Below are 23,854 nucleotides of genomic sequence, written 5' to 3'. Positions count from 1 at the left end.
GATTTTTTTTTCAGTTTTAAATTGGTTATAACTCGAAAACGATTAACTTTAGGGAAAAATTACAAAAGAACTTTTTTGTTCCCAATGGTCCAAAGAACGTAAAATAATGTCTACCCGGGCCGAAAAAATTGATTTTTATAATTTGTTTAATTTTTTTTTTAATAAATGTTGCAATAACTCCGTAAGTATGACCTTTAGGTATGGGGAATATAACATGAAAAATAATTAGTATTTTTTAAGGACTTCAAAACGCAAAAAATATAGAAGGTATTCCAATTGAAGTAAAAATTTTTATTAGATTTTTAGAAAAACGGAAGATCTGACAACAATGTAATTATCACTATAATATCGGCCGCATTAGAAAACCCCTACCCACCAAAATTTATAAACATCGTGCAAACCGTTTTCGAGATAATTGAGGGTTTCCGTACATAAACCTCACTCTGTATAAATTATTATTAAGTACACATTAATTGGTTCAATACTTCAATGCAATCAATTTGAACTTTTTATAATAAAATTAGTGAATTAGTCAGTATTTTAAATGTATATTTTGAATCAAGGTATAAAAAATACGACTATATCAGTTGCAATAAATTATCAAATTGATAATATTATATCCAACAAACAGGGTGAATTTTCGATATGCGATTCGATTTGCTTCGCGTTAGAGATATCGAAAAAAGTTATTTGGAAAAGCTGTTCCAAATATTATTATAAGCTCACATACCAAATTTTATGACAAAATTCACACTTTTAGCGTTTTTTCTGATGTTGTAGTCAGGATCCTGAATCCTAAAATTGGCTGTCCCGAGATGCATCTCGAGACAGCCAAAAACGGTTTTTTCAATTTTTTCGTTCTGTCCGCTCATATATTAAAAATTCTGCCTCTGCCATTCAAAAGAACGATAAAAACACACCAAAAAATACTATTTACAAGTTGGCCAAATCATATTTACATAACCTAATTTTTTTTTTAAATTTCAAAAATTTTTCCTGGGCTCATTTTTTATTACAAAAATCTGAAAAAAATCAGGCTGTTTTGTATGCAAACATACTCTTGAATTTTTTCAGATTTTTTAAGGTAAAATTGCGCTCACAAAAAATAAAACCTAAAAATTCTTCTTTTCTCGATTTAAGAGGTTTTAGGACCTCTGGGAAGATAAAAATTTGCATGAGGGCATAATTTTATATCCTTTATCGAAAACATAAGTAGCGGCGCTGATCGGTGCGGGGGCATTTTTGACCATCTTATCCCGCTATAGCCTTTGCGTAGATACTAAGCATAAGAATCCATAACCTGGTGTTAATATCAATCTAGGTGATCTAAATAATATAGGCCCTTACAAAGATACTATAACCAAAAAGCACACACAAATATCACTATAAGAGACTTTCTTCTTCTTAGTTCATGCGAACCTCTGGCACTTAGTAGTAAGACCTTTGTACCATACCTTGTTTTTCCAGTAAACTCTAATAAGTCCTGTAGCCTAAATCACATCTAAATGAAGGCCAATAGTTGCCTTATTAATGGTTTTAGGATCTTTTCTGGTTCAATCCTCAGTTGACCAGTGAATCCCTGCCTTACATCACTTAGCACATTGCAATGACATAGTATGTGTGTCTCTTCTTCCATTTCGCATTTTCTGTGCCATAGTTCAGTGACCGTTTTAATCTTCGAGGTTCATCAAATTATCTAAGATTTTTTTATCAATATTCCTAATTATTTTCTTAGTATGGGTTTTCCCTTGAATAGCTCTACATGTCTTTTGATGGTTCAGCCACTTCTGAACCTTGTTTTTGTTTTTGTAGCATCTTTAGTGATTCCCGTTCAGCACTTCATGGCCCGGCACCGGTATTAAAGACACTTTATTATCTTTTGGCAGGATGTTGAGGAGATCTTTGCAGTTCTTCACCAGTTTTGCACCAGTGAGTCTCTTTGCTTTGGGGTCTCCATCCATGATTTCATCATTGCAGGCCACCAAAGCAAAATCTTCAGCCTGGAACACAGTGGTATATTGACCTAGGGCAGCGATACTCAACCTTTTTCTTTCCTGGGCCACATAGTAGCTATTGCCAAAGCTTGCGGGCCGCAATCAAGATGAAGTAGTATACAGGGTGTTTCATTGGGAAACGGAAATACTTGAATGGTGAATAGAGGTAAATGAGGCGGTTCTAGACATAATAGGTCTGGATCCCGCGTATGAAAAAAAAGTTGATTAATAGCAAGCTGAAAATTTGTTAATAGCTTAAGGGTGACTAGTCGGATAAACTTTGATATCTGGGAACACTGGAACAGGGGCAGTTTTAATTGTGGAACAGGTTAAAAATTTGGAACGGTCACACCACGAAAACGGCACATTTATTTTGTCCGACAGAACAGACTTAAACTCTCCGAACAGAGATTAAACTCTTATGCAAAAATCAGACTGCTATTTATCACCTGTCATAATTCCTGTCATTTGACATATTCTACATGTTCCACTCATTAAAACGCCCATGTTGTGATAAATAGCAGTCTGATTTCTGCATGAGAGTTTAATCTCTGTTCGAAGAGTTTAAGTCTGTTCTGTCGGACAAAATACATGTGCCGTTTTCGTGGTCTGACCGTTCCAAATGTTTAACCTGTTCCACAATTAAAACTTCCCCTGTTCCAGTGTTCCCATATATCAAAGTTTGTCCGACTAGACACCCTTAAGCTATTAACAAATTTTCAGCTTTCTATTAATCAACTTTTTTTTCATACGCGGGATCCAGACCTATAATAAATTTATTGCTCTACCGACTTTATAACCGAGTTACAGAGTGTTTTATCGATTTTGCCCATTTCTTTCTAGACCCATAACTTTAGAACCACCTTGTATATTTTTTTGATATTTAGTACACATATGTCACATTTAGAACCCAAACCACCCAACTACTAATCACAAGAAAAATCCAGGTCCGGATTAAACAAAATTATAAATCCATTGTGACCTTGAAACAACATCCTGTATATTGAAATTTTCAAAACCTGTTTGCACATTTGAAAAGAGCTTTAATGGAGCTTTCATTTTTTGCGCAGACAATGCAATGACTTTAATTTTGAAACAATGTCGAAATTTTTAAGAACTGGAACTTTCAAAACAAACGATATAATTTCAAAATTAATGTCATTAAATTTTCTGCGCAAAAATTGAACCGACCAACTTAGTTTTGTGCTCTTTTTAAACTTGCAGACGAATTTTGAAAATTTGAATATACAGGGTGTTGTTTCAAGGTCTTATTTAAATTTTTTTTTTGTTAATCCGGACCTGAATTTTTCTTGTGATTAATAAATGGGTTGTTGCAATTCAGTAAATAAGTGTTGATTATTGTTAAAATGAGTATTAAATACTTATACTCTAATAAAATGAGTATTATTGTTCATTAACTTTAATAATTTATTATTAAAAGTTAATAATACCTTGCTTTTAATCAGAGTTCTTAAAAATTTCAATATAATTTAAAATCAAGTCAATAAATTGTCTGCCTCACTCCCAAACACGCCTCAAACACGTGAAATTTGACAAATAGTTTGATCACAGAGCCCTTTAGTTAGCCTTCGGGCCGCATAAAAAACGCTAGAGGGCCGCATGCGGCCCGCGGGCCGCAGGTTGAGTATCACTGACCTAGGGTATACCTACGATTTATTATGATTACATGTCTGCCCAAAGACTGCTGATCCAGTTAGTGCGGCAGATTCGTGCAAATATTATAAGAATTGTGCATTTAATGATAGAAGCACATAATTTGGACCACATATGTATACTACACATATAAAGGTTCAAATTTAGATACGAGGCCATCTCAGATCTTATATATATAAATCCCGTTCACAGCGTAATACGCCTTTGGGTTCCCGTTCGCCAAGCCTGTCTATTCTGCCAGTCTTCTTCAGATAGATTTCTTGCTGACATTGCTTTTGAGATTCCTTGGATCCATGTTGTTGGTGGTCGTCCTCGTTTTCTTTTCTCTGGTGGTACCCATTCTAATATCTTTTTGGGTAGTCTTTCTTCCCCCATACGTCTAACATGTCCGTACCATATTAGTTGTTGTTTTTCGATGTCTTCTATAATTGATCTTTGTACTTTCATTTGTCTCCTGATGTCCTCATTTTTCACATGTTCTAATCTAGACTTTCCCGCTGCTCTCCTCCAAAAATCCATTTCAACTGCCAATAGGTTACCTTTAAGTTTTTGTGATAACTGCCACACTTCTGAGCCATAGACGATTACTGGTTTTAATATGGTATTATATATTCGTTTTTTCGTTTCCGGTCTTATATTTTTTTGCCATAATACTGAATTCAACGCACCTATAACTTGTTTTCCTTTGGTTATTCTGTCTTTTATGGCTTCATCACTTCGTCCTGTCTTTGTCAGTTTTACCCCCAAATATGTACATTGGTCACATTTCTTAATAGTTTCATCTTCTAAGTCGAGGTCATCTGGATTATTTTCTCCTCCTACGCAAAGATATTGTGTTTTTTGGACATTTACTTCGAGGCCCCATTTTTTGTACTCTTCCATTAGTTTTCTAGCCATATACTCCAGGTCTTCTTTGTCTTGGGCAATAACTACCTGGTCATCTGCATAGTGCAACGTATATAACGTTTCATCCCCAATAGATAGCCCCATCCCTTTACACTTCTTCTTCCAGTGCCTGAGTGCTTCATCGATATATATGTTGAACAGTATGGGAGATAAACAACAACCTTGCTTAAGTCCTTTTGTTACCTGAAAACCATTAGACACCTCTTTTCCTATTTTAACTTTTGCTATTGTGTTCTTATAAAGCTCTTTAATAGCATCGATTAGTGTAACGCTGATACTGGTTTTCTCCAATACTTTCCACAACTTCGCAACAGGCACGGTGTCATATGCTTTTGTTAAATCGACTAAGAGTAAATGCACTTCTCGAGATCTCAGTGTTCTTTTCTCAAGTATTTGGGATAAGCAGAAAATACTATCTATTGTGGATCGTCCTGCTCTGAATCCGTTTTGTTCTTCTGACTCAAAAGGGCGGTATTCTTCGCATATGCGTTCTTTTATAATTCTTCCATATAATCTGCTAAGCGTACTCGTAACAGTTATACCCCGATAGTTATTGCAATCTTCCTTATTTCCTTTCTTATGGATAGATGTAATCCATCCTTCTTTCCAACTTTGTGGCACTGGTTCTCCATGCAAGTGCCTATTGAAAACTTCTGTTAGAATCTCGAATAGTTTGTTGGTTCCATTTTTTATTAACTCTGCATATATCCCCTCTGGACCAGGAGCACGTCCATTTTTCAGCCGTGATACAGCTTTTTTAGTGTCTTCTACGTTGATTGCTAATGGCTCCCCTTGAATCAGGACTTCATGTTGTTCTATGTTTTTGTATTCCGGTCTTTCTTCTACTAACAGTGTTTTATAGTGTTTTTCCCATTTTTCAGGTTCTATGGAGTGTATGGCTATTTGTTCTGTTTTGTTGGATCTGATGTTTTTTATAAACCTCCAGGATTCTCTTGATTTGCGGCCGCCGATGTACGGATCTAATTCCTGACATTTTCTTTCCCAGCTTTGATTTTTTGACTCTATTACCGTTGATTTAAATTTATTTACCATTTCTCTATATTCTCTTTTATGTTCTTGATCTTTTGTTCCCAGCCATCTGTGATATAACTTTTGTTTTTGTTCTTTCATTTCCTGTAGTTCATCATTCCACCAATTATTTGTCTTTCTGGGTTTATTTTCTCTTATACCTAAGGCTTCTTTGGCGGCTTGATGTATTCCTTTTTTTATTATTCTATGTAGCTCTTCTGTTGTTTTATGTTTGAATTCCTGTGGTAGTTGTTGCTCTAATCTTTTTTTATACAATTCTCTAGTACTATCGTTGTCTAAACTTGTTAGATTGTACTGCAGTTGTTTAACTTCTACTGAGTGATTTTCGTTTATGTTTTGATTTTGTTGGTGTTTACAATTTCCGCTTAGAGGTAGTATCATTTTGGCTTTTACTAAGTAGTGGTCACTTCCACATTCGGCTCCTCGAAACACTCTTACGTCATGCACTTTTATTTTAGATTTTTGTTTCATTATTAGGTAATCAATTACTGATCTCAAGTTTCTTGTAGGCTGAGTCCATGTATATGTATGTATTGCCTTATGTTTGAAATACCCATTCATGATCCTTAGTGAATTGTGTCTACACATTTCTATTAAGTTATTGCCATTGTCGTTTGTAGTGTTTTCTCCATATGGTCCTATTATTTCATCGTTTATTCTTCTACCAGTTCTTGCATTTAGGTCACCTAGTATAATAGTTTCCCTTGTTTGACCTATTTGAGAAATAGTTTCATCTAAGACTTCATAATATTTTCTTTTTTCTTCTACGCGTGCATCATCATTCGGGCCGTATGTGCCTATTATTGTCATTTTTGATCCTTTCAGGTTGAGGTTGACCTTTATGATTCTTTCATTTATTGCTTGCCAGTTCGATATGTTCTTTTTGTATTTCTTCAATATAAGTATTGATACTCCTCTTTTGGCATGTTCTTCCTTATTAACTCCCGTATGTATATGTATATATCTATCCAGATTTTGAGTTCCTTGTCCTTTTTTCTTTGTTTCAGAGAGTACAGCAAAGTCCATCATCTCAGATCTTGCCTTTTACAAAAATGGCGGGCATTCAAAATGGCGACGATACATATGTGACTAATAGCACGATAACTTTTAAACGAAAAGTCCGACATCAACCAAATTTGGTATATGGGTTCTTTTTTTGATGTATAAGATCGAGCTCCTGAACCGGAAGAATCCGTTTACCAAAAGTTGTGTTTTTCCTGATTTTTTATGTAAAAATAATGTTTTTTTTTCAAATCTTTCACCCTGTATATATAAATTTTTCAAAAAGGTAGTAGGTACCGGCATTGAAAAGAGCGTAAAAATATTTTTTATGAAATATATTGAGCTTTTTAGTTATGTAAATAAATGCATAACTTATCTTCGCATGTACCTATGTGCGGCAGATTCATGCAAATATTATAATAATTATCGTGCTTTTAATGGTAGAACCATATAATTTGGACCACATATACTACACATATAAACGTTCAAATTTAGATACGAGGCCATCTCAGATTTTGCCTTTTACAAAAAAGGCGGGCATTCAAAATGGCGACTATACATATGTGACTAATAGCACGATAACTTTTGAACGAAAAGTCCGATTTTAACCAAATTTGGGATATAGGTTCTTTTTTGATGTATAAGATCAAGCTCTTGATCCGGAAGAGTCGGTTTACCAGAAGTTGTGTTTTTCCTTATTTTTTTGTAAAAATATGTTATTTTTTTAATTCTTTCACGCTGTATATATTAACTTTTCAAAAAGGTAATACCGGCGTTAAAAAGAGCGTAAAAATATTTTTTAGGAAATGTTTTGAATTCTTTAGTTATATTAATTACCATTTAATAAAAATGCATAACGTATCTTCGCATGTAGGTACCTATGTGGGGCAGATTCCTGCAAATAATAATATAAAAATTATTGTGCATTTAATGGTACTATCCGTTGCAAGATAATTCGGATGGAATTCCCCAAATTAAAAGACTGGGCCGATATCAAGCACAAAATGACTGTACTCCCTTAATGCTATAACGAAGAGTCACCCTTAGTCTTTCGTTACATTAGGTTCAATTTTATTAAAATAAATTAAATCAAAATTAAAATTAAATTAAAACTAAGATTAAATCCGAAATATCTTGCAACGATTACTAGAAGCGTATATTTTGGACCACACATACTACAGATACAACGATTCAAATTTAGATATGAGTCCATCTCAGATTTTGTCTTTTACAAAAATGGCGGGCATTCAAAATGAATCTGTCGCCCATATAGATATATGTGAACATACGTTATGCATTTATTAAATGGTAATTAACATAACTAAAAAGTTCAAAATATTTCATAAAAAAACTTTTACACTATTTTCAATGGCAGTACTATCTTTTTGAAAAATTTATATATACAGGGTGAAAGATTTGAAAAGGAAACAACATATTTTTACATAAAAAAAAAAACAGTAAAAACACAACTTCTGGTAAACTGATTCTTCCGAGTCAAGATCTCGATCTTACTCATCAAAGAAAGAACTTATATACAAATTTTTATTAAATCTGACGTCTCGTTCAAAAGTTATGGTGCTATTAGTCACATATGTATAGTCGCCATTTTGAATGCCCGCCATTTTTGTAAAAGAAACAAAAACTGAGATGGCCTTATATCCAGATTTGAACCTTTATATGTGTAGTATATGTGGTCCAAATTATATGCTTCCACCATTAAATACACAATAATTCTTATAATATTTGCACGAATCTGCCGCATATAGGTACAAGTGAAGATACGTTATGCATTTAGTAAATGGTAATTAACAGAACTAAAAAGTTCAAAATATTTAAAAAATATTTTTCCGGTATTTTCACTGGCGGTATTAGCTTTTTGAAAAATTAATACATACAGGGTGAAAGAATTGAAAAAAAAAACAACATATTTTTACATTAAAACCAGGAAAAACACAACTTCTGGTAAACGGATTCTTCCGGTTCAAGACCTCGATCTTTTACATCAAAAAAGGAATCTATATACCAAATCTGAATGAAATCTGACGTCTCGTTCAAAAGTTATCTTGCTATTAGTCACATATGTATAGTCGCCATTTTGAATGCCCGCCATTTTTGTAAAAGGCAAAATCTGAGATGGCCTCGTATCTAAATTTGAACCTTTATAAGTGTAGTATATGTGGTCCAAATTATATACTTCTATCATTAAATGCACAATTGTTTCACATATCGGCTGCACTAAGTACCATGGTTCTAGATCCATCAGTGAACCATATTAATTATTATTCAAAGGCAAACTTCGAGAGCGAGTTTAGAAGAGATAACGCATAGTTGATAAAAGAAACTTTGGAACAGGACAGAGATCAATCAAATAAACGACATACCTAGAGAGAAATGAAATTTAAAGCAGGATTTTTCTGAATCACTAAAGCAGAGAAAAGAAAACAAATTCATGGAATATTTTGAATTTTTGTTATCTAATATTTACCTGGCAATTTCTTCTTCTAACAACTGCACCTCTTCCTCGGCCTTTTGCAACTTCTTTTCAAGTTCCACCATTTCGTCGTTCTGTTTGCTGTTAAATGCATTATGTATCTGTACATTATCTGGTTCTTTGGCACAATCTAGTTCATCGGTTGAGGTACTATCGACGGTGGAGTACCTCGATTGGCACCTTGGAAGTCGCGGCCTCAGCCTAGCTCTATCTTTTACCCGATTAATCGAAAGCCGATTCAAAGGAGGAGAAGGAGGTAGTTCACTCCAGTCCTCGGAGCCTCTTCGACCTAAAAATAAAATGAAATTATGAGATATGTCATCATTGTCCCTGTTTCGTTTATATGTCTTATCTTACATAGGAAAATTTAAATTGCTAATTAAACAGATAAAGTCTATAATTAAAGGTCTAAAGGTCTAAAAGTCTAAATTACTAATTAAGTCTATAATTAAATTTTGCGGTAGCGGGTAGGAACTCCTTTGGACAGTCCTATCAGGAAAATAAATCAATTCCTGCCCTCCGTAGATTCCAGGGGTTTCTTGACCCGGGGAAACTAATACCTGTTTAGGGTTCCTTGTCCAGGGTTACGGATGAAGACCACAACGGCAGCCATGGCGGAGAAGAAAGAACACCTTCGGTACGGTATGGATGGCGGACGTGGCAGCCCCTTGATTTTAGGGTTGGTATGAGATCAAAGGGGTAGATAGAACTCCTCAGCCGTAGCGAAGGCAATCTATCTAAGAGGACACTCTGATGTAAAATCCTGGTCCTCCATTAAGTTTGAAATAAAAAAGGCCCTATGCATAACCCTTCTAAAATGAACGGTTCCAAAGTTACGGAGGTAGTATAGTATAATTGGTCCAAAAAACGGCCTAACCCAGACATCCAAAGTAAAAGCTTCAACACCAAATTGTTCTATATGGTCCACATATTGTTCAGTAAAAAGTTACACTATTTTGGGCGTCCGGTTTGGGGGGGAGATGAGGGAGAAGTCGGTAAATTAGTAGTTTTTTTAGGTTTTTCGTCAATATTTCTAAAACCATGCTTTAGCGTAAGGAATGTTCTATATCAAAATGTTCTACATAAAATTAAAAACAAAAAAGGTTCTATACATAATTGTTATAAAATCAACGGTTCCAGAGTTACGGAGGGTGAAAAGTGGAGTTTTTCGATACATTTTATATTTACCGATTTCTCCCCCCTCTGCCCCCCAAACCCAAAGCTCAAAATGGTGTGACTTTTTTCTGAACATTATGTGGACCATATAGAACAATTTGGTGTTAAAGGATAACTTTCACTTTGGATGTCTGGGTTTTTGGTATAGTTATATCATAAATATTGCCCAAAAAATATAAAAAGTATCGAAAACCTCGACTTTCACCCTCCGTAACTCTGGAACCGTTGACTTTATAACAATTATGTATAGAACATTTTTTGTTTTAAATTTCATATAGAACATTTTTGTATATAACATTGTTTACGCTAACGCATAGTTTTAGAAATATTGACGAAAAACTTAAAAAAACTACCAATTTACCGGCTTCTCTCCCATCTCCCTCCCAAACCGGACGCTCAAAATGGTGTAACATTTTACTGAACAATATGTGGACCATATAGAACATTTTGGTGTTGAAGGAAAACTTTTACTTTGGATGTTTGGGTTAGGCCTTTTTTTGGACCAGTTATAATATACTACCTCCGTAACTTTGGAACCATTCATTTTAGAAAGATTATGCATAGGACCTTTTTTATTTCAAATTTAATGTAGAACATTTTTTTAAAGAAGGTTGGTTATGCTAAACCGCATAGTTTTAGAAATATTGGCGAAAAACTTAAAAAACTACGAATTTACCGATTTCTCCCCTCTCTCCCCCCCAAACCCGACGCTCAAAATGGTGTGACTTTTTTCTGGACATTGTGTGGACCATATAGAACAATTTGGTGTTGAAGGATAACTTTCACTTTGGATGTCTGGGTTATGCCATCTTTTGGATCAACTATACTATACTATTACTTGTGTTTTTGAACCTTGAAAATTATCATCTTTCGTTGTTTTTTCAGTTTTAAATTGTTTATAACTCGAAAACGATCAGCTTTAGAGAAAAATTACAAAAGGCCTTTTTCGTTTAAATGATCCAAGAAATCTGAAATATCTGCACGGGTCGAAATTTTTTTTTAAATTCATAAAAAAATGTAATTTTTTAATTATTAATTAATTATAGTTAGAACAAGATTAGATCGGGCAACCCTTGTTTTTTGTAATGGTTAACATGCTAAATTACATACTTATCCAATAATTTTTATCCATTAAATAGATCGGTGCAAATCGACCTTATATCGGATCGTCTACTACAGATAGCTTTCCATTAATTCTTTGCCTATTATTTATATAACCAAACAACAACAATCCAATGATCAAAATACGTAACAACTTTCTATGGTGATAGTGGATATTCGGTTTCATTTCTATATAATACACGTGAAATAGATTGTCCGATATTTATTACATAGATAAAACATATAATTTTTATTTCAGTGAATAGTTATTTCAAGTTTATTAAAAATAATGGCGAGTACACTTTCTCGAAGTCGTGACTAATTTTTTTACCACACATCGCTTGCTTCTAATTAAAGGCGAATTGTCGCGTGAAACATAAAATTACGAGACAATAATTAGTTACATTTTCTTTAATGAAGTCAAGCTATAATATTTTTAAATGGATCGTACGGAACAAAACCACATCCTGTTTTTTGGATTTCAGTCAGGTTTATTAAACAGAAAATTAACTACATAGCTATAAAACCAGAAAAAACTGTTCCGTTTTAAATCTTCTTAAAATTTATTAAATTTAAGACAACCGTTTCATCTTACTAGATTTCTGTAATACCTATACCGGGTGTGGCAATAGAATCGGGACGGTTGAATATTATTGGCGAAATTTACATCGAATCAAAAAATTGAAAAACGCACAACCTTGAAATCACACAACTTTGAAATCTTAAATAAAAACCCACATTTTTTATTGTATTTTCGGATTCAGTACAAAAATTTTAAAAAACTGTATTCATTTGATCTGTATTTGTTTTTCTGTGATTTCCATCTATCGCGAAACAAAAAAATCATTCAATGTGAGCACTTTCGGCTTACAAAGCCATCTTCAGAGCTAAGCTACAATAGAATAATTTAATATAAGTAACTATTTAAGCTTAACGTTTAACAATGTTTAACGTAAGTCAAAACTTAAAAACTACCACTACTAGAGTGGGATCCCATTGTTCACAAAATGGAACAAAATTTTTTGTCAAATTTAAAAAGTTCCTCAGCACATTGAGACTCTAACAAAAAAACAGACACAAAAAAACATTAAAAAATTTTAATGGGACAATGGGACAACAATTTTTAATGGAGCATGGGCTTTCATGTTAATATAGGGGGGGAGTGGGTGTTTAATAAAATACATTAGTCATCAAATTTTTGCAGCATATCTCGCTTAGTTTGAATGTAATCGACATTTAATATTGCTCACTTTAAAAGATTTTTCAAGCACTACAAAAGGTATTGGCAACATTATACACCTAAAATCGACCGTTTCTTTGTTATTTCAAGTTGAATACTCCGATTTGAGCATGCACCAAAAAAACAAACTCTTCTCACCTACCATATCTCTTTTTGTATTAGAACTAGAAGATTTATGAAGGAACGAATCTCTTTGTTTTTTATACAATATTTTATATAGTTTTTTCGTTAGATGCATAGTTCTTAAGGTATTCGCAAAAAACCGACCGAAAAAGTGTCATTTTTCAATGAAAATGGCCAATTTTCAACCACGAATAACTCTACTCTACTCTACTCTAACTTTACACAACAGTTTTTCCTTAGAATTAGGTTATCTAGCTACTTCTGTGGTTATTTTAACCAAAAAATTCTCCACCACCGATAAGGGGTGGGAACTACCCCCAAGATAAAAGCGCACATCGGCATAGGGTAGACTTTGTTTCTTGAGCAATTCCCTACTTACTGTGAAAATATCAAGTAAATCGATGTAGTAGGATGGAATTCGGAGCCAAATACCCTCATTGACTGCCCTAAATGTATATTTGTTTGTATATTTGTTTTTTTAGTTATTATCACGTATTAATTTGGTCTTTTTTAAGTAGGTATGTATATTTATTTTTAGTCCATATTTTTGACAGAAACTGTTTGTTTTGTTTATTAGTAATAGGAGTTGTTCAGCAGAGCTTGCCATAATCACGGTGTGATCTGCATATCTTATGTTGTTAATAAATCGTCCGTTAATTATTATTCTTTCACTTTGAGATAGTAATGTTTCTTCAAAAATGGCTTTACTATAATATACATTAAATAGTGATGGAGATATAATACAGTCCCGCCTAACTCCACTCCTGATTTTAATTTCTGGACTGAGTTCGCCTCTCTGGTTCCTAGTCCGTTTTTGAACCCAAACTGACTATCATCTATTCCTTCTTCCAGTTTTTTATTTACACGACCATGTATTATTTTCAAGAATAATTTGAGAATATGACTTATTAATGATATTGTTTTGTAGTCACTGCAATCTTTAGCGTTTGTATTTTTAGGGATAGCACAAAAGGTGGAGAGTAACCATTGTTTCGGTGTGTGTCCTATTGTGTACACTGTGTTAAACAAGTCTACTATAATGTCTAAGGTTTCATCATTTATGCATTTTAAGCTTTCAGTTTTCTACTGGGATTTGGTCTGGATCTACGGTTGTTTTTTAATGCCATTTTAATTTCCCCTTTTAATATCTGTAATAAATAATTTATTTTTACTGATGGTTTAATTTCTAATTTCAACTAAAGCGTACATACTGTATAAAAGAATAGGAACTTAAAGCTAGTAATTTCATTGTACTCTTCCCACATGACAAGAGCGCATGTAGGTGATCGAAACATGTCATTAGTCTTCGGTTGTGCACATAAAAACAGAGTGACACTGACCTAGTATTTTTATTTTATAATTGAAAGCACAAACGACCATTGCAATTCAAAGCAAATCAATCTTAAAGAGAAGGTAAGTACATGGTTTCAGATTAAAAACTCGCTTGATCAAGGTTGAAATATCTATATTATTGTTTGTTCTTTTCTTCAACACCATTGAACGTAGTACATCAATTTAATTGAGCTAATAGAGAAGTGTGTTCTTGTTGAACAAGTACATACATCACTGAATATTAGTCCATTCACTCACGGTAAAATATTGCCAAACCTTCGAATTTTAAAGAACCGCTTGGATTGACATGACATTTGGCACTCTTGTAGGTTGACAACATGTCAAAGAAAAAAAGTGATACTGTGCCGATATGTGTGCTTTTGCCCTGGGGGTTAGTATCACCCCTTCTCGGGGCGAAAAATATGCGTTCAAAATAATCTAAAAAAAATTCATTAGTTTTCTAGTTATTTGCGAGTGAATCAATTTTCAACAGAAAAACCACGTTTTTAGACAGTTTTCCGCAAATAACTCAAAAAGTAAGTATTTTATCGAAAAAAATATTCTTAGCAAAAATATAGCTTATAAAAAAGTGAAAAAAATGATACATATATGAAGTAGAAGCAGAGTTGTAGGTAATGACAAGTAGGTTCGTATTTATCAAATTCCAAATCGAATATTTCAACGTGAAATAACCAAAAAATTTAAGACTTTTCGAGGAAAACTCGTTAGAGCTATTTTAAAGTGTTTAAAAAAACTTAATTTGTGATTTTTATAAAAGTTTTTAGCACGTGAAAATCACCCCTAATTAGTGTCCTAAATGAAATTAATCGTTATTGCTTCACAAGTTACTTTAATTATGTATTATTTAATATGATCTGTAAGTTTCATCATTCAAAGTGCTTATTTTTGAAAGTACTGTATTTGAAAGGGCTTGAACCTTGAACGTGTCACTAATCACGAGTGTATGAAAATTTTGAACAGCCATAATATCTTAACCAATTTTGGTCTTACAGAAAAACAAACAGTCTTTCTACAGTTGAAAACAACTACAGAGTGGTGTCTACAAACTAACTTGTGGTGACTGTCCGAAAACTTACATCGGTCAAACTGGCAGACCCTTTGACAAACGGATAGGGCTTTCAACAATAGAAAAACAGACACTTCTACATACGCACATCACCTTTTAGATCATAATCATTCTTTTAATGAAGAGTTTCAAATTCTGCATATTCAAAATAAAGGCCCTAAGCCATCTTTATTAGAATCTATGGAAATTAATAAATTAAAAAATACAGATATAATTCTGAATGACCAACTCGAGACAAACAGCTGCCCACTCCTCAACCTGTTCAGTTAAAGAATTTAAAAAGGCAAACACATAGTAAACTAAATCACTTGAGAAAGGCACTCTGCCGAAACAGCTGTAGTCTAGTTATAATAAATTTTGTGGAAGTATAGAAAACAAACGTTTTCAGTGTTTTATTGTTAGATAAAATGAACTTCCATCAAGTAACGGTCGAATCCATCAATTATTTGACATATTAGCGATATGTCTGCCAAATTTCATGTCAATCCAAGCGGTTCTTTAAAATTCGTAGAAAAAACCGTGAGTCATGGACTATATATTTTTATAAAACGTAACAAAATAACAAAAACGAGCTGACAATAAGGGCGTAGGCGCAAAATTTCGCGCCAATGTGTTTTAAATGCATTCATTTTTTTCGAATACTGAGGCCCGGTTTTTCAGTGAGCGGTTAAAATTTTGGTTAGCTAACCTAGTTTAAATTTTAACCAGTATTTTAACCCTCATAGCGTTTTTCAGTACTTTAAATCAAGTTAAGAAAATCTCGGTTAGCTAACCACTTTTTTTTCTTCTGTTGGCAGCAGTAAATGTACGTGCGCATGTGCAATTCGAGAAATAATGATCAATTTGACAGAAAAATAAATAAAAGACAATTTCATAACCAAATTATAAAAATGATTAATGCAATGCAATATCAAGTTCGGAATCTTTGTTTAGTTCATAACGTCTACCTCGGTTTCATAACAGAAGAGAATTAGAATTACTGGGACGATTTAGACTTTTCTTCCGATTTTGTTTGTCAAAGACCACGGTCTTATCACTATTTGAACAGATTGACCAGGAAATAAAAAGTCAGACTCTTTGGTAAATAATTAAGTATTTTGCTGTGTAGACAAATATAAAATAATCTTTTTAAAATATTAGAGAGTTATTGCCACCGGCAAATAAAGGATCCTTTATTACAGGATACTTTAATAAAGGACAAATACAGGACGGGTCTAAAAGTACAGGTATTGCAAACGCAGTTAAAGAATCTTTTATTTTGACAAATGACATGAAATATTTTTGTAAATATAAAAATAACCTATAAAATTCCATTTGTCGATATAAATTAAAATAAGATAATTGAAGAGTAAAACGTTAAATTTAATTATTTTGTCATTTAAAGATGTTTAGAGAACAACATAATATATCCCATAATACTCATCGTTCAATAATATGGAAGTGCAATAAATTGGAAATACTATTTTAGGAGTTTTTAAATACTTTTGCATTATGGGTATATGTAATGGGGAATTTCTGGAGAATATATTATTAGGGAATAGTGGATATCCATTCCTCAACTACAACTACCGAATGACACCATTCCAGAATTTTCAGACAGAAGTTGTGTTTTTATAATCCATCACAAATCCCTTCAAGAATTGTTATTGAAAGAACATTTGGTATTGTGAAGAGATTTCCCATTTTACCATATGTAATGAGATGCAAGTTACCTTTTATTCAAAGAATAATATCAGCTTGTTCAGTTTTACATATTGCAGTAGTACGTAATAGAGAAAACGTTGAAATACTGGCAAATGAGTGTGCTGTTGATATTGATATAGAAGCTGTGGCAGTACATTTTCAACCAGGAGCTAATCTAATGCGACTAAATTGTGTGTGTGTTTGTTTAAAATTATTGTTCGACATTTAAAGCTAGCGCTTAAACTAATTTTATTTTTATTGGACTGCAGTTTGTTAATAAATTTATAAATAAATATAAATATTATATTGGTGGCTGATTTTAAGTATTTTATGATCATTAGCAGTTTATAAATATATACATACATGCTATTGGCGTTTGATCTTTTATCCATTATGGCCCTCTCTTTCTTTTCACCTCTGGATAACTAGTTATCAGGAAGTTTATCTGACAGATTAGATACTAATAGATATCTGACAGAGAAAAACTTCCCGGTAACTAGTTATCCGGAGCTGAAAAGACAGATACTAAGGATACTGTTATATAAACTTCCCAATAATTAGTTATCTGAAAATGAAAAGACCTCTAATCTGTCAGATAAACTTCCCGATATACAAAAAGATAATAGAAGAATTAAGCTTTATGCTGGTTTTTATTAATTTTTTTGGCAATGTTTAAATAAACAAATACTGATGGCATGAAATTGATCACGAACAAGGAGGAATGAAGAAGGAATTGGAGATTGTGTTTACCATTAAACGCATAAAACTGCAGTATCTGGGACACATATGATAAATCAGCACCGTTACTCCCTGCTGCAGTACATATTGCAAGGTACAGTCAAAGGTAAGCGAAGACCTGGTAGAGGGAAAATATCAATGGAATTGTTTCGAATCGCAGCTAGCAAGGTTACGATTGCTATATGATTTCCAACATTCGAAACGGATAAGAACCAAAAGAAGAAGATGGCATGAAAATGAAAGTGTATTAATACTTTTGATTAAAAACTTTATAGATTCTAATCTATAAAAGATTAAATTTTCAAAAATAAATACTTGAACCTTTGTTTTATTTTGTTAACCTGTTGTTATATATCTGTTGAATAGAACTCTATTTTGAATCTAGAATTTTAACAAATCCTAACTTTCATTAAAATTTATTGATCTTATATCTTCAATAAATATTTATTTCTATAGAAAAATGTAAAATATATTGAGTTTAATAAATGAGTTACTGATATTTTAAGTCTGATCATTGTAATTAGTAACAATTTAAAATTATTTAGTTAATATTCCTTTTTACAACTTCTTGTAATAACTCAAGCTTCAATAAAATGTTCTTTTCTATATTCGTTTGGGTCAAAACATCAATAATCTATATCCCAGAATATTACTTAAGAGTTGTTTTTAATAAATAAAACCCAACATACAACTTTAATGATGAAAGTTTAATCAAATATCAATCCCACAATACATAAATTATCAATCCAAAGAAGCGACAAGATAAATTCAAAATACAAGTGAAGTTAGACCTTTCTTCACATTTTTGACACGTTATGTCAAAATAAAGGAACTTTTATTAAAATAAAAGTGTCCTCTAATTTTCCTTAAATACAGGCGGCCTGTATTTTATTAAAAGACAAAAATAAAAGACGCAATACTGCGCATGCTTATATGTCAAAATAAAGGATCTTTTATTACAGGTCGACTTAAAAGACGTTGGCAATAACTCTCTATTACTAGGAATCACGCATTAAATCTAAATCCTGTTACAGTTATATTTAAATATATTTCCTTATAATTCCTTCCTATATAATAACGATAATAATTTATAATTTCAATAATAATAATAATTTCCTTATAATAATAAGGATGTATTAGAATACTTCCCGCGATGAAAGAAAATAACATAACCCAACTTATAATCCCTTCTGTCAGGCAGGTACTCCAAAAAAATAAACATGATTCATTCACTGCACCAATGCGCAAGCGTAACCGCAAAATTCGGAGTTAAACCATCTAAGGCCGATGCCACATTATGCGTTTTGACCGGATGCGTTTTCGCCGCATCCGGTGAAAACGCATAGTGTGACAGATCGGTCCGGTTGCGTTGGAAACGGATGCGTTTTGAATCATCGGTACGCGCTTACAAACTGCACCAGACTAAACGCATAGTGTGACAGGTCGGTCCGGTTGCGTGGTAAACGGATGCGCTTTCACCGCATCCGGTCAAAACGCATAATGTGGCATCGGCCTAACGAGGATCGGTTAAAATCGTGGTTAACTTAAACGAGTTTAAGCTCTAACCTAGTACTGAAAAACTGATTAACCATGAATGTTTCGGTGACCAAAAAATAAATAGGTTAACCCACCCCTAAAAAGACCGGCTCTGAGAAAACTAATAAGTGTTTTTGAAAAATTTAAACGCAGAATGAAAGATTGCATTATTACCGCGGGCCAAAAGCACCAGAAAACTTCTATAAAGTTTATTTTAAAAAGTTACAGGGGTAAAAAAGAGAAAATTTAGTGTGATTTTTAATTTCAAATATCTCATTCAAAAGAAACTTTTTGGTTATTCTAAGGGACTTTCGGCCCTCGGTAATAATGTAATCTTTCATTCTGCGTTTCAATTTTTCAAAATTACTTATTAGTTTTCTCAGAATTTTTTTAACCCGTCTGTTATAAACCAGTCGTAATGCAGTCCGTTGGCTTATTGTACATCTTTCATTTATCCATGATATCCACTCCAGGATTCTAGAACCGTGTATGAGCTTATGCAGGTCTAGAGGATGGGTACCATATATTTATTCTTGGAGTCATTTGATAGTCTCCGAAAAGTGTTTCTGTCTGCGGTCTAATGATTCGCAGTTATGCAAGATATGGTTGACTGGTTCAGGTTCTTTGCTGCAGAATTTGCAGCTTAAGTCTCCATGAAACAGTCTCATTGTATACAGTTATCCCTTCACTGGTGCATGTCCAGTAAGGAAACCTATTATCACTCTGAGCTGATTCCTGCTTGTTTTTACTAGTACTTCAGCACTATTAGCACAGCCCATCCAATATACGTTTCGCCATGTGCTTGATCGTAAGAGTTATGTTGTGTTTAAACCAAAAACGCTGAATTTAAACTTTTACATTAGATGCAAAAGATCTCACGTCACGGCAAATAGTTCCACAAAGACAGTGATGGGTAGAATTTATCGCTGAAGTTATACGGCCAAATATTCACAATAGCCAATTCCGACAGAGGGCGCTCAAAATCTCAAAGATGGACGATAACTTCGGGAAAACAATTTATTTGTCATTTGATCTCGAAGCCGTAAAACGTTGAATATAAATCATTTACACGTGTGTTTTCCAAAGTGACCACTAAGTTTTACCACTTAAACTTTTCAGGAGTCGAAAGTCCCTGAAAACTTCTATAATGTATATATTAATAAGTTACAGGGGTCAAAATAAAAGAGAAAATTTAGTGTGATTTTTAATTGCAAATGTTTCATTCAAAAGAAACTTTTTATTTATTCTAATGGACAAAAATACTTATTAGTTTTCTCAGGATTCGAAAAAAATGAATACATTTAAAACACATTGAAAATTTTGACAGGCGACATTTTGCGCCTTTCCCCTTGAAATGACAATTTCAATGTTTTCCCGAAGTTGATGCTTTTGAAATTCACCACCAGGCGTTGTCCACTTTGCGGTTCCTCATTTTTCACGAAGAAATGTCTCAAAGAGGTTGCCTATTTCTTCGAATTTTGTAAATAACGCAATAAACCTTAATTCCGTCTTCGATGAAATTCCACTGAAATTTGTTTATTTTTAATGGTGTTTGGTGTACGAAGCAAGGAAAAAGTGTAAGAACTACCGCATTCTCTTTATTCTTCTACAGCTAGATTGGCTTATGTCTTTAAAGGGCATAAAGGCTGTGTTAAAGGTTTTAACTAAAGTGAGCTTGTTTTCATTTAAATCTTTTAAAGTATACAGGAAGAATGCCATAATGACTTTTCATTCGTAGTTCAAATGTACCTTTAGGTCTTAATTTTCTTATTGATTCATTAATTCATTAATTCTTACATTATGATTCCAGATAAATTGTTTGTAATAGCTTAATCTTCAAGATTTTAAAATGTGTAATATTTTTATTCATGAGTGTATATTTTATTACAATGTCTCACTATTTATGAAATGATATAATTCTTTTGTCAGCGATAAAAGTGTGTTCTTATATTGTAAATCTGTCTGGGTCGTATGATAAATATGTGTATTTTTCATACCCATTGTCGTGTCAGTAGAATGTATAACAACATGTAAACTAAACAGATGTTACTTAAGCCATTATATGATCTAGAGATGGACGTTCCTGAACTGAATGAATCTGTGCAATAAAATATTTGGAGACTGAGAATGTATCAATGAATTCGTTTTGGGTTTTGCCAATATAGTCCAGGAACTGAAGCTTTTCACCTCGCAATTTTTACAGAATGGATCGATTTGCTTGAAAATTTGAGAATAACTAGTGGATAGTCCAAGGATCAAAATCATGCCGAAAGGCGCTTTTACCGTGGGGGTGGTTGCCACCCCATCTTGTGGATGGAAATTTTTTATTATATTTTGACCGCAAAAACATTAATTTTAAGCAAAAAATGTTCCATACATTTTTTTGATAAAATTAATATTTTTCGATTTATTCGCTATCGAAAGTGTTAGGTTTATATTGAAAAATCAATATTTTTCGATATTACACTCATTTACGATTCACTCAATTTTTGGCGTAGAAAAATTTTTTTCAAACCATGTTCATGGGAATTAAATAACCTACAATTTCATATTTAAACATTTTTTCGTATCTCTGATGCTAATGTTTCTATTATGAAGAAAAGGTATTTTTTACCAAACTACAAAAATTTGTTATTCGTTTTTAAAACGAATACGAATACTCCAGTTTTTAAAAACTAATCATTGTAAGCCAGTCAAACTTCTGACATCTATTACTAATACATAAATAAAGAAGTACAAATATGGCCAATGACTAAAAACACCTCTCACTTACATTATTATGCTTACAATTGGATTTCTCCTTTTTTTTCCAAAAAATATATTTATTTTTTAACCGTAACTTTTTTATTTTTTATCCTATAAAGTTTGTTAAAAAAGAATTTTGTAAGTTTCTACAATATCTATACGGCTATTAATAATAAATCCTTTTAAAATCTTCAGTCGCAAAAACAGGTGACTGTAAAAGGGTTGGTAAAGATGGTTTTTGCATGTTATTACAAGTTTTAATTGTCAATAGCTCACTCAATTTTTGCCATAGAAAAAATTTTTGCTAACGCCTTTCTTGAGAATTAAACAGGCTATAATTTTACGTTGAAATATTTTTTCGTATCTCGATGATAATCTTTCTATTCTGAAGAAAAGGGCATTTTTTACCAAACTACAAAAATTCGTTATTCGCTTTTAACTCCATTCTTTTAAAAACTAATCATTCTAAGCCGGTCAAACCTCTATAACCTATTAACAATACATACATATAGAAGACCAAATAAGGTCAATGACTAATTTTAATTAGGGTGGTAGAGGTAAGTTTCCGATCACTATTTCGCTGAAAAAATAGGGACTGACATTCTTTTCATAGTAAGTCATTTAATTTTTGAGCTAGAGACTTTTTTTATTTCTGTAGATAGATATTTTTAAATACTTTAAATTAGTTTGAACAAGTTATCCTCGAAAAATGCCCATTTTTCCCGTCTTTTGAGTTTGAAACTACAATATTTAGCATTTGACGAAGAAGAGCTAATATATAATAAAGTATAGCTCGATTACTATTGGTCCTAAAGAAAATAAAAAAAACTGTTTTGTTTATTTTTTCAAAAGGTACATTTTTGTTAAGCAAAGTTGTTTTGATAAAACGAAAACTTTTTGAGTTATTAGCAGAAAACTGATTAAAAACATTGATTTTTTCGATAGCGAATAAATCGAAAACTATTAATTTTATCAAAAAAAATATATAGAACGTTGTTTTCTTAGAATGAATGTGTTTACCAACTTTTGCGGTCAAAATAAAATAAAAAATTTTCACCCTCGAAAAGCGCCTTTCTGCTTCATATAGATTTTGATACTTGGACTATCTACTACTTATTCTCAAATTTTCAAGCAAATCGATATATTCTGTAAAAATTGCGAGGTTTCGTCCTATTTTAAACTTCATTACTTGGACTAATATCGGTAAGTCAAAGTTTAACTCGATAGTCATTTTATTATTAATTGCTCAGGTACTTACATTTATAGAAGTTGATTAAACAAATCTATTGACTAACTAATAAATGTATTTTTTGAAATGACAAGAAATTTTTGTTCCGAACAAAACGAATCCTACTGGGCTAACCATCGATCTAATCCATTTCTAAATACCCTGTTAAGCCAGCTACTCTCCTAATATTGTGTCACAATTGATCCTCTTGGTAGATCTTCTATTGTCGACTCCACTAATGAAAGTTGACTATAACCATTGCCAATTCGTCTCTATCTTCTGCTTTTCTTAAAAGCCACATCTCAAAAGCTTCTAGCTTGCTCATTAAGTCAACATTAACAGTGCAAGCTTCGGCACCATAAAGAAGAATAGAGTAGATATAATATTTGAAGAGTACAGGGGAAAAACAAGGAATGTTACTTTGTCATTAATTTTGGTTTTTATCGTCATGTCGTAGCAAAAAATGAGTACTATCGACTATGCTATCGATTCAGGACAATACACAGAAAGATCAGTCTATATAAATTTTCTAAGAATTTGTATCTAGGCGAAGAACCAGGATTGTCCGCACGCCACTGAACAAAAATAAGGAATGTTAGCAGTTTTTTGGTGCATTATTAAATTAATAAGTTAATATATATTCATATTATGTATATAAAGATTATATAATATGAATTGCTAAAATTCTGCTAAGAATCTCCTAAATTGTTTTTAGATATCATAAGAATTAAACCTTTATTGGTGTTTA

At 32.6% G+C, this 23,854-nt stretch overlaps 1 protein-coding gene across 1 annotated transcript in view; it reads right to left on the bottom strand.

The window, feature by feature from the left end:
• Positions 1-23,854, bottom strand: part of LOC114332680 (protein outspread) — an 889,498-nt gene that overhangs the window by 40,719 nt on the left and 824,925 nt on the right. The window contains exon 7 of the mRNA XM_050657294.1: positions 9,112-9,406. Within this exon, the coding sequence (XP_050513251.1) occupies positions 9,112-9,406 (295 nt within the window). The remainder of the gene's footprint in view (positions 1-9,111; positions 9,407-23,854) is intronic.

The sequence above is a fragment of the Diabrotica virgifera genome, chromosome 1 (assembly GCF_917563875.1).
Source record: "Diabrotica virgifera virgifera chromosome 1, PGI_DIABVI_V3a".
NCBI classification, from domain to species: Eukaryota; Metazoa; Arthropoda; class Insecta; order Coleoptera; family Chrysomelidae; genus Diabrotica; species Diabrotica virgifera.
This window is presented reverse-complemented; position numbering and strand designations above follow the sequence as displayed.